Here is a 17,534-nt window from a genome sequence, read left to right as displayed (position 1 = left end):
TTCATCTTAATATCCATGTCATCTCCAAGAATGATTAGCCTGTGGTAGGTACTCAGCAGTATTAGGGTAAATAAAGTGGTAAACTAGGATTATTAATCTACACCTAGGATGAAGCCAACAAAAATATATTTTTAATTCTATATTTAAAATAAAATGAGGGAGGTGAGAGTTTAAGATTTTAAAAGCTTTACAAAAAGATTCAACATTAGTTCTTAAGTAATAAACATTCTTGGTTTAAAATAAACAATAAATATTTCTTTTTACTTTTTTTGGCTTTAAAAACCTTTTTATTATTGAAAACTTCAAACATATACAAATAAACAGTTAGAATAGTACAATAGTGTAAATGTACTCATCAGTCAGCTTTAATAGATAGAAACTCATGGCCAGTTTTGCTTCATCTACAGCACCTCTCCCCTCTCAGATTGTTTTGAAGCATATCTCAGATACACCATTTTATTTGTAAATACTTTACTTTAAAATTCTTAAACATAAGGAGTCTTATAAAAACAAAAGTAAAACATTACAATACCATTATCACACCAGAAAGACTTAACAGTTTCCTAATATGCTGAAATTTCTGTGGCTATTTTTAAAATATATATATATTTTTACAGTTAATTTATTCCACTTAGGATCTGAATGAGATTTACAAATTGCATTTGTTTATCATTTTAAGTCATTTTTTAGAATTGTTTTATGTTGTAGTAAATTTGTATTGTAACAATTTAAAACCATGTTTTGTTCATTCATACCCTCAGAGAGTTGTAGAATCTTTCATTTTTTAAACCATAGTTAAAATACCATTATTCACACCTAAAAAAATTAGCAGTTATTTCTTGCTATCAAATATCTAGACAAGTTTTTCTTGTGAATTTTTCTTAATAGTTGGCTTCTTGAGCCACAATCCAAACTCCACACTTTTTATTTGATTGGTGTATCTTTTTTTTTTTTTCGGTAGGCAGGCCTCTCACTGTTGTGGCCTCTCCCGTTGCGGAGCATAGGCTCCGGACGCGCAGGCTCAGCGGCCATGGCTCACAGGCCCAGCCACTCCGTGGCATGTGGGATCTTCTCAGACCGTGGCACGAACCCGTGTCCCCTGCATCGGCAGGCGGACTCTCAACCACTGCGCCACCAGGGAAGCCACGGTATATCTCTCTTAATGTTAACTCTTTCTTACAGTTTTCTCTTTAGTTTTTTCCCTTTCTATCTTATTTCTGTATTTATTTTTTCACATCTTTATTGGAGTATAAATGCTTTACAATGTTGTCTTAGTTTCTGTTGTACAACAAAGTGAATCAGCTACATGTATACATATATCCCCATATCCTCTCCCTCTTGAGCCTCCCTCACACACTCCCTATCCCACCCCTCTAGGTCGTCACAAGGCATCGAGTTGATCTTGTGCTATGCGGCAGCTTCCCACTAGCCATCCATTTTACATCATGTAGCATATATATGTCAGTGCTACTCTCTCATCTCATCCCAGCTTCCCCCCACCAACCCCCGCCGTGCTCTGAAGTCCATTTTCTACGTCTGCGTCTTTATTCCTGACCTGCTACGAGGTTCATCAGTACCGCTTTTTAAAATTCCATATATATGTGTTAGCATACGGTATTTGTTTTTCTCTTTCTGACTTACTTCACTTTGTAAGACAGACTCGAGGTCCATCCACCTCACGACAAAGAACTCAATTTCGTTCTTTTTATGGCTGAGTAATATTCCATTTTTTTATGTGCCACATCTTCTTTATCCATCCATCTGTTGATGGACATTTAGGTTGCTTCATGTCCTGGCTATTGTAAACAGTGCTGCAATGAACATTGTGGTACACGACTCTTTTTGAATTTTGGTTTTCTCAGGGTATATGACCAGTAGTGGGATTGCTGAGTCATAGAGTAGCTCTATTTTTAGTATTTTAAGGAATGTCCATACTGTTCTCCATAGTGGCTGTATCAATTTACTTTCCCACCAACAGGGCAGGAGGGTTCCCTTTTCTCCACACCCTCTCCAGCATTTACTGTTTCTACATTTTTTGATGATGGCCATTCTGACTGGTGTGAGGTGATACATCATTGTGGTTTTGATTTGCATTTCTCTAGTGATAAGTGATGTTGAGCATCTTTTCATGTATTTGTTGGCCATTTGCATGTCTTCTATGGAGAAATGTCTATTAAGGTCTTTTGCCCATTTTTTGATTGTGTTGTTTGTTTTCATGACATTGAGCTGCATGAGCAGCTTCTATATTTTAGAGATCAATCCTTTGTCAGTTGCTTCATTTGCAAATATTTTTTCCCATTCTGAGGGTTGTCTTTGAGTCTTGTTGATGGTTTACTTTGCTGTGCAGAAGCTTTTAAGTTTCATTAGGTCCCATTTTTATTTTTGTTTTTATTTCGCTTACTCTAGGAGGTGGGTAAAAAAGAATCTTGCTGTGATTTACGTCATACAGTGTTCTGCCTATATTTTCCTCTAAGAGTTTTACGGTGTTTGGCCTTACATTTAGGTCTTTAATCCATTTTGAGTTAATTTAGTGTGTTCTAACTTCATTCTTTTACATGCAGCTGTCCATTTTTCCCAGCACCACTTATTGAAGAGGCTGTCTTTTCTCCATTGTATATTCTTGCCCCCTTTATCAAAGATAAGGTGACCATATGTGTGTGGGTTTATCTCTGGGCTATCTATCCTGTTCCATTAATCTATATTTCTGTTTTTGTGCTGGTACCATACTGTCTTGATTACTGTAGCTTTGTAGTATAGCCTGAAGTCAGGGAGCCTGATTCCTCCAGCTCCTTTTTTCTTTATCGACATCGCTTTGGCTATTTGGGGTCGTTTGTGTTTCCACACGAAATGTAAAATTTTTGTTCTAATTCTGTGAAAAATGCCATTGGTAATTTGGTAGGGATTGCACTGAATCTGTAGACTGCTTTGGGTACTATAGTCATTTTCAATCCAGAAGCATGGTATATCTCTCCATCTGTTTACGTTATCTTTGTTTTCTTTCATCAGTGTTTTAACAGTTTTCTGAGTACAGGTCTTTTGCCTCCTTAGGTAGGTTTATTCCTAGGTATTTTATTCTTTTTGTTGCGATGGTAAATGGGATTGTTTCCTTAATTTCTCTTTCTGATCTTTCGTTGTTGGTGCATAGGAAAGCAAGAGATTTCTGTGCATTAATTTTGTACCCTGCAACTTTACCAAATTCACTGATTAGTTCTAGCAGTTTTCTGGTGGCACCTTTAGGGTTTTCTATGTATAGTATCATGTCATTGGCAAACAGCGACAGTTTTACTTCTTCTTTTCCAATTTGGATTCCTCTTATTTCTTTTTCTTCTCTGACTGCCATGGCTAGGAATTCCAATACTATGTTGAATAACAGTGTTGAGAGTGGACATCCTTGTCTTGTTCCTGACCTTAGAGGAAATGCTTTGTTTTTCACCACTGAGAATGATGTTTGCTGTGGGTTTGTCATATATGGCTTTTATTATGCTGAGGTAGGTTCCCTCTATGCCCACTTTCTGGAGAGTTTTTATCATTAAATGGGTGTTGAATTTTGTCAAAAGCTTTTTCTGCCTCTAGTGATACGATCATATGGTTTTTATTCTTTAATTTGTTAATATAGTGTATCACATTGATTTTTTTGCCTATACTGAAGAATCCTTGCATCCCTGGGATAAATCCCACTTGATCATGATGTATGATCCTTTTAATGTGTTGTTGGATTCTGTTTGCTAGTATTTTGTTGAGGATTCTTGTGTCTATGTTCATCAGTGATATTGGTCTATAATTTTCTCTTCTGTGATATATTTGTCTGGTTTTGGTATCAGGGCGATGGTGGCCTCATAGAGCGAGTTTGGGAGTGTTCCTCCCTCTGCAATTTTTTGGAAGAGTTTGAAAAGGATAGGTGTTAACTCTTCTCTAAATGTCTGATAGAATTCACCTGTGAAGCCATCTGGTCCTGGACTTTTGTTTGTTGGAAGATTTTTAATTACAGCTTCAACTTCATTACCTGTGACTGGTCTGTTTATATTTTCTAATTCTTCCTGGTTCAATCTTGGAAGCTTGTACTTTTTCCAAGAATTTGTTCCTTTCTTCCAGGTTGTCCATTTTATTGGCATATAGTTGCTTGCAGTACTCTCTTATGATCTTTTGTATTTCTGCGGTGTCAGGTGTAATCTCTCCTTTGTCATTTCTAATTTTATTGATTTGAGTCCTCTCCCTTTATTTCTTGATGAGTCTGGCTAATGGTTTATCAATTTTGGTTATCTTCTCAAAGAAACAACTTTTAGTTTTATTAATCTTTGCTATTGTTTTCTTCATTTCTATTTATCTCTGCTCTGATCTTTATGATTTCTTTCCTTCTAGTAACTTTGGGTTTTACTTTTTCTTCTTTTTCTAGCTGCTTTAGGTGTAAGGTTAGATTGTTTATTTGAGATTTTTCTTGTTACTTGAGGTGAGTTTGAATTGCTATGAACTTCTCTCTTAGAACTGCTTTTGCTGCGTCCCATAGGTTTTGGCTCATCGTGTTTTCCTTGTCATTTGTTTCTAGGTATTTTTTTAATTTCTTCTTTGATTTCTTCAGTGATCTCATTCTTTAGCAGCACACTGTTTAGCCTCCATGTATTTGTGTTTTTTACTGTTTTTTTTTTCCTGTAATTGATTTCTAATCTCATAGCATTGTGGTTGGAAAAGATGCTTAATACAATTTCAACTTTCTTAAATTTTCCAAGGCTTGATTTGTGACCCAAGATGTGATCTATTCTGGAGCACATTCCATGTGCACTTGAGAATAAAGTATATTCTTCCGTTTTCCAGTGGAATTTCCTAAAAATATCAATTAAATCTATCTGGTCTATTGTGTCATTTAAAGCTTGTGTTTCCTTATTTATTTTCTGTCTAGATGATCTACTGGTGTAAGTAGGGTGTTAAAGTCCCCCACTATTGTTGTGTTACTGCCGATCTCTCCTTTTATGGCTGTTAGCATTTGCCTTATGTATTGACGTGCTCCTATGTTGGGTGCATAAATATTTATAATTGTTAAGTTTTCCTCTTGGATTGATCCCTTGATTATGTAGTGTCCTTTCTTATCTCTTGTAATAGTCTTCACCTTAAAGTCTATTTTATCTGATATGAGCATTGCTAATCCAGCTTTCTTGTGATATCCATTTGCATGGAATATCATTTCCATCCCCTTACTTTCAGTCTGTATGTGTCCCGAGGTCTGAAGTGGGTTTCTTGTAGACAACATATATAAGGATCTTGTTTTTGTATCCATTCAGCCAGTCTGTGTCTTTTGTTTGGAGTATTTGATCCATTTACATTCAAGGCAATTATCGATATGTATGTTCCTATTACCATTTTCTTAATTGATTTGGGGTTGTTTTTGTGGGTCTTTTTCTTCTCTTGTGTTTTCCACTTAGAGAAATTCCTTTAGCATTTGTTGTAAAGTTGCTTTGCTGGTGCTGAATTCTCATAGCTTTTGCTTGTCTGTAAAGCTTTTGATTTCTCCATCAAATCTGAATGAGATCCTTGCCAGGTAGAGTAATCTGGGGTGTAGGTTTTTCCCTTTCATCACTTTAAATATGTCCTGCCACTCCCTTCTGGCTTGCAGAGTTTCTGCTGAAAGATCAGCTGTTAACCTTATGGGGATTCCATTGTATGTTATTTGTTGCTTTTGCTGCTTTTAACATTTTTTTCTTTTTATTTAATTTTTGATAGTTTGAGTAGTATGTGTCTCAGCATTTTTCTTTTGGGTTTATCCTGTATGGGACTCTGCATGGGACTTGACTATTTCCTTTCCCATGTTAGGGAAGTTTTTGACTATAATCTCTTCAAATATTTTCTCAGACCCTTTCTTTTTCTCTTCTTCTTTTGGGACCCCTATAATTCCAATGTTGGTGGGTGCATTTCATGTTGTCCCAGTGGTCTCTGAGACTGTCCTCTATTCTTTTCATTCTTTTTTCTTTATTCTGCTCCCTGGCAGTTATTTCCACCATTTTATCTTCCAGCTCACTTATCCGTTCTTCTGCCTCAGTTATTCTATTGATTCCTTCTACAGTATTTTTAATTTCAGTTATTGTGTTGTTCATCACTGTCTGTTTGCTCTTTAGTTCTTCTAGATCCTTGTTAAACACTTCTTGTATTTTCTCCATTCTGTTTCCAAGATTTTGGATCATCTTTACTATCATTACTCTGAATTCTTTTTCAGGCAGGTTGCCTATTTTGTCTTCATTTATTTGGTCTTGTAGGTTTTTACCCTGCTCCTTCATCTGTAACATATTTTTTGTCATTTCTTTTTTTTTTTGATGGGTAGGGCTGTATTCCTATCTTACTGGTTGTTTGGCCTGAGGCGTCCAGCACTGGCGTTTGCAGGCAGTTGCGTAGAGCTGGGTCTTGGTGCCAAGATGAGGACCTCCAGGAGGCCTCACTCCAATTAATATTCCCTGGGGTCTGAGGTTCTCTGTTAGTCCAGTGGTTTGAACTCGGCGCTCCCACCGCAAGAACTCGGGCCCAATCTCTGGCCTGGGAACCAAGATCCCACAAGCTGGGTGGCATGGCCAAAAAAAAAAAAAAAAAGAGAGAGAGAAAAAGGAGCAGTACAATAACAAAGAATAAAGATAAAAATATATTAGGAAAAATAATAATATAATTGAAACAAACTGCAACAAGGTAAAACTAAACCACAACAGCAAAAAAAAAAACAAAAAAAGAGGTGGGGGGAACAAGCCAAAAGGAGCAGAACAATAACAAAGTATAAAGAATAAGATAAAATTAGAAAAATAAAAGATTTATTAGAAAAAATATAAATATAAATGAGTCAGCACCAAGGTAAAACAGAACCCCAGTCTAAAAGAAAAAAAAAAAAAGAAGGAAAAAAAGCCTTGGTTATGGGGAGCAGAGTTTAGTCGGGGGGTGGAACTTAGGCAGGGGTGGGGTTTAGGGTGGAGCAGGGGCCTAGTTGGGGTGGGGGGTGACGTTTGAGCATGGGGCGGGGTCTAGGCTCAAAATATATATATTTTTTTAATTTCATTTTTTATGTAGCAGGTTCTTATTAGTTATCTAATTTATACATATTAGTGTATATATGTCAAAAATCTAAAAACATATCAGGCTTTTGGTTTCAAGAGAGCAAACTGAACCCTTCAGTTTACTTTCCCTGTTTAAAAATTTCACTGGCATGACACATGCAAAAAATTAAAAACAAGAAAAAAAAATTTAGCTGTGCTAGGAAAGGTTACCACGTTAAAAAAAAAAAAAAAACTGAGAAATTTCTGAATGATATAGGATACAAAGACCCACACTGATGGCAAATGCCAATCAATGCCAAACAACCAAAACTTTTTTTTTTAATTTTTATTTATTTTTTTGGCCGCATCTGGTTTTCATTGCTTCATGTGGGCTTTCTCTAGGTGCTGCGAGCCGGGGCTACTTTTCGTTGCAGTACGCAGGCTTCTCATTGCCGTGGCTTCTCTTGTTGCGGAGCACAGGCTCTAGGCGCGTGGGCTTCAGTATTTGCAGCACGCAAGCTCAGTAGTTGCAGCACGTGGATCCTAGAGAGTGTGGGCTCCAGTAGTTGTGGCGCTCAGGCTCAGCAGCTGTGCACAGGCTTAGTTGCTCCGTGGCATGTGGGATCTTCCCAGACCAGGGATCAAACCTGTGTCCCCTGCATTGGCAGGTGGATTCTTAACCACAGCACCACCAGGGAAGTCACAACCAAAACTTTAATGTGGACAAAAGAGACCCCAGATAATTCAACTTTGGCAAAAGATAGGTTGTCCCAACAGCTCCACAGAAAACATTCCAGCTCAGAGTGGCAGGAGTAGGAAATGTCAAGAGCAGCAGAGAGAAGTGTACCAAAGCGCAGGCTTCAGCTTCTGTTTCTAGGCTTTTTGTGATTCACAATGCTAAGTAAAAGGGGGATTTGCCACAGTGGGGCACAAGGGACAGTCTCTTAGCAAACTTCAGACTATCACACACAAACCAGGAAAAATGAGAGCACAGTTGTGAAATTCCTTAAGAGGCCCCATCTTTCCCTACCTCTAAAAGTGTTCTAGGAAACTTTAGATCATGAACTTACAAGTAAAAACATACTTGGGCACATAACTACATTATATGTATATTTATTTAGAAGTTATACAATGCTCTCACACTAATATATTAGCATATTTTTTAAAAATAATTTGGAAGAGGAAAGACAAAAATATAGACAAACATTTTAATATTTTTTCTTGCATCCTAACAGATCATGTTGAGTACTCCTTGGGGATATTACTATTCTAATCCCACAAGCAGAAGCTGGAAGAGGAGGCCAGTGAAGAAAGAGTCAGCAGGGAGCAAACCAAAGGACCTCAAGCACTCAACTAGAGTCCTCCACAGGGCAGATGGCCTCAAGCTGACATCCTAATCAGAAGTGAGGTTTTGTTACAGGTGGATTCATTTGAGAGAACTCCTACCCCTAGGTCTGCTCCTGGCCTGACCCTGAACCTACTGACCTGAAAGCCCACCCATATACTCACTACACCCAAGGTAAACGCCTGCTTTTAGATCCTAGCATTCTGGCTCTCATTATCAGGAAATAGAACAGGGACTACAAGAATTAATTGCTGAGAGAGCCCATACGAGATAACAATACTCTTTAATTTAGACCTCTTCAATTACAATATGAAATGTGTATAGCAAATACTGTTCTAGTACTTTAAACAGAGTCTCAATTAGTTCTCACAAAAACCTTCTGAAGGAGTAATGTTATTATCATCCTAATTGTGCAAATGAGAAAAATGAGGCAAAGAAAGTATTTGTTTGTGTGAAGTCAAAGAGCTACAGCTGGGATTCTACTACAGGCAGTGTGGTTCCAGAGCCCACACTTTTCAACTACTACATATTACTGCATTATAATAAATGTAATTTAATTTTCCCTCGTGTCCAAACTAAAGCAATTCTGCTTAGTAAAAAAACAAATATTTTATTTCTCACTATCCAATACCAAAAAGGCCCACTTGCTGGTTCATTTTTGACTAACACAAAACATTTTGCTCACTATAAATAACATTTCAATATGCTATGAAGTAGTAAATGCTAACTGCATCTACATTTTTATTCAAATAAGACAGACTATGTATTTACAAAACAGGAGACCTAGAAGAATCAACAGAAGTGAATATTAGTTCACAAAAGTAAAATATCTATATCGTATGGTGCATGCAGCTTCCTATGTTGTTGTCTTAAAAATTTGCTCACTCACACCAAAAAAAAGCCTTTCATCTTCCAAACAGACTTTATCAGGGCGTTCAAGTTCATTAATTATCTAATCAAGAGATTAAGTTTACTACTTTGTCAAGAGAAGAAACAACTTCCCAGGAGTTTTTAAATTCTATTTCATCATATTTTGGATCAGTAGCTATCTAATATGTTATTTATTGCTGTAATGCCAGAAACTCTCTCTCCCATATTCTAAGGTCAATAGTAAGCCTGATCACAGACTATTGCTCTCCTGCTCATATGTATCAATAAAAGTTTATGTAAAAGTTACCTTCCTCCTTTTTGCAATCAATTCACTTCTTAACCACTTGACCTCTGGTCACCAATCTCTTTCCTCCTTTTCTCAATGAAACTTGATTACTTACAACATTATATACAGCATTACCTAGGGAGCCTAAATAAAACTACTAATAGTTTAGAGCAGGTCCCAGACTAACAGAATCTCTAGAGGTGGTTTCCAAGCATTGCTTTTCTTTTTTCCTCTTGAAAGCTCCCCAAGGTGGCTCAAATGTGCTCTCAAGAGTGAGAAAAAAAAAGACAATATCAGTAGTCCAAGTTCTTTAACACGTTCTAACTCCAGGCTAGCGTATTATGAGCCGACAACATCAAACTGCTGTCAGGTGCCTGTTTATAGCCTGTGCCTTTGCTCCTGCCATCCCCTTGAAACCAAGTTCCCCTAAAACCGAGTTTAGGATTAACCTCTCTATCCAACTTTATTCCCTTTCTTGTCCCTTCTGACCTTAATCCTGTGCTAAATGAACACTAATAATCAGAGTCAGATGACCAAAACTGCTGTTGTTGATATCATTAATGTACTAAAATTGCTGTTGTATCATCAGATATCATCATTAATGTACAGCTTACTTCTCCAGGGCAAGATAAGCTAACAGACTACCAAGTCATGGACCACCTGGCTAGCAAATCATAAACCAGAGACATCCTTTCTTCTACGATTAAGAAATGTCACAGAAAATGTCACAAGATGATGATTAACCCCAGCTTCTTTGTTCTTTCCCTTTTTAAAAAACCCTCTAACTCAAAGACCAGGTTGGAGTGGATCTGAGACTTGTCTCCCACTCCCTTGCTTGGTGCCCTGAAATAAACCCTTACTTTGCTGCAAACTCTCACTTTCAAGAGTTTGGCTTTCTGTGCTGCGGGAACACAAGCCCACTGCTTGGTTACACCCGCTGTCTAGGATCTCCACCTATTCCACTCACGGACTATGGAGAATCTTTTTTTTTTTTTTCTTCTTTTATTTGCGGTACGCGGGTCTCTCACTGTTGTGGCCTCTCCCGTTGCGGAGCACAGGCTTCGGACGTGCAGGCTCAGCGGCCATGGCTCACGGGCCCAGCCGCTCCGCAGCATGTGGGATCTTCCCGGACCGGGGCACGAACCCGTGTCCCCTGCATCGGCAGGCAGACTCTCAACCACTGTGCCACCAGGGAAGCCCTGGAGAATATCTCTGAATTCCTTTTAGTCCTCGTTACAATGATTTGCATAACAGATGTTAAATAAATACCTGCTAATAATTATTTTTAAAAAGTCCTATCTCTCAAAATCTAGGAATGAGAAAAACTATCCCCTACAGTTGTTCAAGACATTTGAACAGGTACTGTGAAATATTCCACGTGCTACATTGTTGCATTATAAGTTAAGGTAAAAAAACACAGAAAGAAGTATGCAGTAGCATCCACACTATGGTGTCAAAATTACATACTTTATTTGGTAAATGATACCTGGTCAAAAAGCTGTTTGCCAGTTGTGTTGGGCTGAATGGCAAATTCCAGCTCAGCATCCATTGTTGTTACTCTTACATTGATCTGCAATAAAAAACAAAGGGAAAATCAGTAGAAAAGAGAAAATACTTTTATCTGATTTATAAAATAAAGTGGTATCATATGTAGGCAGTAAAAAGCAACTCTATAATGTACCTAATATTTTCTTTATTAAAGTGATAGTTTGATTTATTTATATTTGTTTTTGATTTATTGAAAACATACAGTAGGCACGAGGACCTGCGCTTTTCATTTTCTTATTTAGCCTCTGCAACAATACTAGGAGATATGTGCATTTCTATAGAAAAGTTCATTTCTACAGAAAAGTTTCCATCATTTGCCCAAGGACACATGGATATCAAATGGCAGGGCAGAGATATAACTCCAAATTCTTTGAATGTCATTCACTATTCCCTATTTCTTTCAATATAAAAATCAAATATTTAGTTTTATTTATACTGCAAATGTATTATTCTTCACTTTATAAAAACCATACATCTATTGCCTTTTATTTGCTAAACTTTTTTAAATTCCAATTTTTGGGTGTAAATACCTTTCTAGTTGGATATCTCACCAAAAACGTAACATGCCTTAACCAAAATAATTTTTACTCCAGAATAGCGTCTTCACCTAGAATTCACCATGATATGGTAAAAACCTATCTTTTTAACTCACACTATTAGAACTCTAAATCAGACTTATTTCCCCTTACATTTTACTCATGCTAACAACCACATGTACCTCCACACATGTACTTTTATCTGAAATACCTTCTCTAATCAAAAAAATCTTATAGAGCTCCTTCTTTAAAATAATCCTTTAGGAAATATTAATACACATAAAATACTTGTAACATATATAGACAATGAAGCATAACAAAATAAAACCCACTGTAACATAACAATAAATATATATTTGGTCTTCATCCTGGTTCCTGGCAGAGCTCCTAAAATCGCTGGAATTTCCTGAGTGATAGATGTGAGAGGAGGATCTTTTGTTATTCATAATAAGCTCCTTTCAACCATAATAGAGTTTATGTTAATGAGGTGACTCCAGACAGGCCCTAATAGCTTCAGAATGGAGGCTGGTAGCCAGAGAAACCAATCACATGATTAGAGGATTGAACCTTTTAGACACCCACCCTGACTGCCCAGGAGGGGAAAGGCTGGGGAATGAGCTGATCATCAATGTCCAATGATTTAATCAATCACACCTATGAAATGGAACCTCCATAAAACCCTAAACGAAAGGGTTCAGAGAGCTTCCCTGCTTCTTCCTGCTGAGAGGGTGGTGCACTGCAAACTCCACAAAGACAGAAACTCCTTCACTCGGGACCCTTCTGGACCTCACCTTCTTCATCTGTTTCATTTGTATCCTTTATAGTACCCTTCATATTAACTAGTAATAGTAAGTAAAGTGTTTCCCTGAGTTCTGTGAGCTGTTATATATAGCAAATTATAGAATCTGAAGAGGGGATCGTGGGAATCCCCAAAAGTTAGCCAAGTTAGACAGAAGTGTGAGTCACTTGCACTACCTGTGATTTGCTTCAGAAGTCCAGAGCAGTCCAGTGGGTCTGCGCTAATTCTGGGTAGTTGTGTCAGAACAAATTAAATTGCAGGACACACAACTGGTATCCACATAGAATTGGAGAACTGCTGGGTATGGAAAACCCACACATTTGGTATCAGAACATTCTGAATAAAGAAAATGTTTTCATTTTTGGTGTCAGAACATTTTGAACAAAGAAAAGGTTCTCCTTTACCCATAAATCTACCATTCAACTTAAAAACTAGAAATGACAAAAAATGTCACCAGTGTATTTCTTCTTTGTGAATTCCCTGACCCCAATGCCCACAGGTAAGTACTAACCTAAATTTTGTGTTTGTCATCCCCTTAGCTTTTTAAAAAACAATAGTTCTGTCACAAATGTAGGTATCTATATGTAAAATATTGTTTAGTTTTTGATTTTTAGCTGCATAGCTGTACTAAAATTGTATAATACTTGCTAATAAAGTCCTTCTTGATGTGGGCAATGATTACATATGTATATTTTATGAAAATTCATCAACTACACACATATATTCTTTTGCATATGTATATTCTATTTCAATAAAAGGTTTAAACAAAAATTTTTCTACACGATAGTTTGCCTTTTCACAATTATATTTCTAAGATTCACTGATGTTTTTGTGAGTAGTTGCAATTCATTCATCTTTATGTGACTAGACAGTAATTCATTTACCATTTTCCTATCGATTGACATTAAATTGTTTCCAATTTTTTGGTTGTTAAGAACAATACTGCTATGAACATTCTTCTACATGTCTCCTAGTGCATGTGTCTGAGTTTCTCTAGAAGTATAACTCAGAATTCCTGGGTGATAAAGTATGCATAGCTTCAACTTTACAATGTAATGCTGAATTGTCTTCCAACATGATTGTATCAATTTACACTCCCATAAATAATTCCTGCTGCTCTATATTTTCACTAATAGTGGATATAATCGGATTTTTTAATGTTTAACAATCTAGTGGGTACAAAATGGTATCTCAATATGGTGTTAATATGCAGGTTCTTGATCCCTAATGAAGTTGGGAACTTTTTCTTATGTGTGATATGCAGAATTTTAAGACAGCCCCCATGATCTCCTCGCCCCCACCCCCACCTTACTCCCATGATTATGTTAACATTACAAGACAAAAGGGATTTTGCAGATGTACTTAAGGTTACTAATCAGTTGACCTTAAGATAGGAAAATCATTGTGGGTGGGCCTGAGATAATCACATGATTCCTTTAAAAGCAAAGAGTTTTCTCTGACTGGGTGCAGAAGTCAGAGAGATTTAAAGTGTGAGAGGACTTTGACATTAAAGAGGTTCTCCACTGCTGAATTGGAGGGGGCATGAGCAAAGGACTTGTCACACACACCACACTCTAGGACTAAGAGAGACCCCTGGCCAACAGCTAGCAAGAAAATGGGGACTTCATTCACCAGTAAAGAAGGATAGATCATTCTGCAAGGCAATGGATTGTGCCAATGATAGGAATGAGCTTGAAAGAGAACCCCAAACTTCAGATGAGAATGCAGCTGAGCTACACCTTGACTTCAGGGTAGTGAGACCCTGAGCAGAGAACCCATTCATACCATCCCATATTTCTAGCGTATAAAACTGTGAGATAATAGATGTGTGTTGTTTCAAGCTACCAAATTTGTGATAATTTGTTATAGAGCAATAGAAAAGTAATATAATATGCTTATTGACCACTCTGTCTCCCCATCTTTCACAATGTCTGTTCACATGTATTGCTTATTTTCTATTGGGTTGTCTTTTTCTTACTCATATGTGGGAGATCTTTATATATTCTAGATATTAATCCTTTGTCAGTTACTTGCATTACAAAGAAATCTACTAGTTTGTAGCTTGCCCTTCTATTTTATGAAGAGTCCCTCTCTATGATAAACATTTTTAAAATTTTAATGTTGAATTTATCAATGTTTTACATGTAGATATCAATTTTTTGCCATATTTAAGAAAATTTTTAACACAACACTGTAAATCAACTATACCCCAATATAAAATAAAAATTTTTTTAAAAAAAGCAAAGAAATCCTTCCCTAGTCTGGAGTCATAAAGATATTCTTATATTTCCTATCAAAGTTTTGTTTTTCATAGTCTGTCTTCAATGATTTTTGCTTATGATTTAAGGTAGAAATCCAATTTCATTTCCTAATCCCCAGAGGGATAATAATACAGTGATTTTAAACATCCAAACATGATGTATATTGATTACTTCATTCACTCTCCAAAGACTGCACTGTCACAAATCTAATGTCCATAGGTATGGGTCTTATTTTGTGCTATTCTGTTGTACTGTTCAATTGAACTATTCTGCCAATACCATATTGTCTGAATTACTGTATCTTTAAATAAGTCTTGATATCTGGTATGGCAAGTCATCCCTTATTATTTTCAGAACTGTTTTGGCTATTCTTGTCTCTTTGTTCTTGCTCTTGACTCCACATATAATTATAAATTTTTCAAAACACCACATTATGATTTAAATTGGAACTACACTAAATTCATCAGCCTCTTGGGGTAAAAAATGACATCTTTTCAATATTGACTCTTACTATCCAAGTGTATGGTTCTTTCTATGCATTGATTTAGGTCTTCTTTAAGATCTTTTTAAAAAATGTTTATAATTTCCTCCAGAAAAATCATATTAATCATTTAAGATATCTTTCTCCTATGGTTTTATAGCTATTATAATTATAGGTTCATAATCCCAAGATATCCTAAATGCATTGAAAACTCTAGTTTATTAGCTAATTTCTAGCAAAAGCAATTGAAATAAGTCCACCTGGTGAATTAATTTATCCCACTTCAAATGGATATTCACACACCAATCTATAGAAATACTGATGTGATGCAACAGACCTTGATGGAAATTTCATAACACTACTTATGCACATAATACATTGTATATTCACCTTTCTAAAATCCAAAGAATTCCAACTACTGAAACTCATCTAGCTTAAAGCGTTTCAAACACAGGGTCATAAATATGATGAAGTATCTTTCCAAAATTTTTTCTGGTTTTACTTCTGTAGAAATGCAATTGATTTTTTATATTGATCCTTTTATCAGCTCCCTTGCCAACTGTTAAAATGTAAATTCTTGTATTTATATAAACCAGGTGTCAGAAAACTTTTTCTGTAAAGGTACAAATAGTGAATATTTCAGGCTTTGCAGACCATACTGTCTGCTGCATCTACTCAATTCTCCTGCTATAGCAGAAAAGCAGTTATAGATAATTAACAATGAGCATACTGTGTTCCAACAAAACTTTATAGACATTGAAATTTGAATTTCATATAATTTTCAAGTCATGAAATATTACTATTCTTTTGATTTTTTTTTCAACCATTGAAAATGTAAGAATCATTCTTAGCTTGAAGGTTGTACAAAAACAAGTGGTGGGCAGGCTTTGGCCTATGGGCCATAATTTGCCAACCCGATATAAATAAATACCTTAACATCTTCAAAGTGTTTCTTCCTTTCCAGTACTAGAGTTTTTAATTTTTCTGCACAGGCTTTCTGTTCAATGTTGAACAGCAGCAGTGAGAGTGTGTACATTTTGTCTTGTCCCCGATCTTAAAAGAAAAGCTTCCACTGTTAAGCAAATTAAGAATTACTTTTGTTATAGGTTTTCTTCGATACTTAGCTTAAGAAGTATTGGTTTTTACTTTTAAATCATGAATAGTTGTTCAATTTTAGCAACTGCTCTGAATTTATTATATGATTTTTCTCCTTAAAACTAACCATGATTGTAGCAGAGACTACTTGCTGTTTGACCACCAAAATCTAACAGAATTACCGTTTGACATGGCTACTGAGCTACAAGAACATTTCTCAATGTCTCTTGCAATTAGGTATGGCTATGTGACTAAGGTCTCACCAACAGAACATGAACAGAAGAGACAGATATAAGGCCACTTTTCAGCCTAGTCATAAATAGTGAGCATGCTTCAGTAGTTACGGGCTCTAGAGCAAAGGCTCAGCAGTTGTGGCTAAGGGCTTAGCTACTCCGCGGCACGTGGGATCTTCCTGGACCAGGGCTCGAACCTGTGTCCCCTGCGTTGGCAGGCGGATTCCTAACCACTGCGCCACCAGGGAAGCCTTATATATAATTTTTAATCCTTACTCTTAGGAAAAATAAGTGTTCTCCACTCAATTATTCAGACAGTTTTCCAAACTACTTTTAACTTTCACATTCCTATCAGAAATAAGAGTTCTAGTTGATCCACATCCTTACAGCCAAGGTATTATCAGTCTAATTATAGCTCCTCTGGTAAATATAAAGTGGAATCTCACTGTATTTTTAATTTATGTTTCCCTGATAACCAAAGATATTGAGGATATTTTCAACTACTTATTCGCTATTAATATATTTTCTTTTGTGAAGTAGATGTTCAAAGTTTTTGTCCACTTTTTCAAAATTGGGTTGTCTTATTGAGTTCTAAAAGAATGCCATACTGCAATTATTTTCCCCCAATCTGCCTTGCCTTTTTACTTTCTTATTGTTGTCTTTCAAATGGCAAATTTTTTTTGATTAACCCATTTTATTTTTTTATTTTTTTTAGGTTCAATGGCTTAAATGAGGTATAATTTTTTTTAACATCTTTATTGGAGTATAATTGCTTTACAATGGTGTGTTAGTTTCTGCTTTATAACAAAGTGAATCAGTTATACATATACATATGTTCCCATCTCTCTTCCCTCTTGCGTCTCCCTCCCTCCCACCCTCCCTATCCCACCCCTCTAGGTGGTAACAAAGCACCGAGCTGATCTCCCTGTGCTATGCGGCTGCTTCCCACTAGCTATCCATTTTACGTTTCGTAGTGTATGAATGTCCATGCCACTCTCTCACTTTGTCATAGCTTATCCATCGCCCTCCCCATATCCTCAAGTCCATTCTCTAGTAGGTCTGTCTTTATTCCTGTCTTA

The 17,534-nt window shown here is 36.5% G+C and overlaps 1 protein-coding gene across 1 annotated transcript in view; it reads right to left on the bottom strand.

The window, feature by feature from the left end:
* RDX (radixin) overlaps nt 1-17,534 on the bottom strand; it is a 75,528-nt gene that overhangs the window by 36,543 nt on the left and 21,451 nt on the right. Inside the window, exon 3 of the mRNA XM_082659772.1 lies at nt 10,989-11,072. Within this exon, the coding sequence (XP_082515898.1) occupies nt 10,989-11,072 (84 nt within the window). The remainder of the gene's footprint in view (nt 1-10,988; nt 11,073-17,534) is intronic.

Source organism: Grampus griseus, assembly GCF_964374135.1.
Source record: "Grampus griseus genome assembly, chromosome: 8".
Lineage (NCBI taxonomy): Eukaryota > Metazoa > Chordata > Mammalia > Artiodactyla > Delphinidae > Grampus > Grampus griseus.
This window is presented reverse-complemented; position numbering and strand designations above follow the sequence as displayed.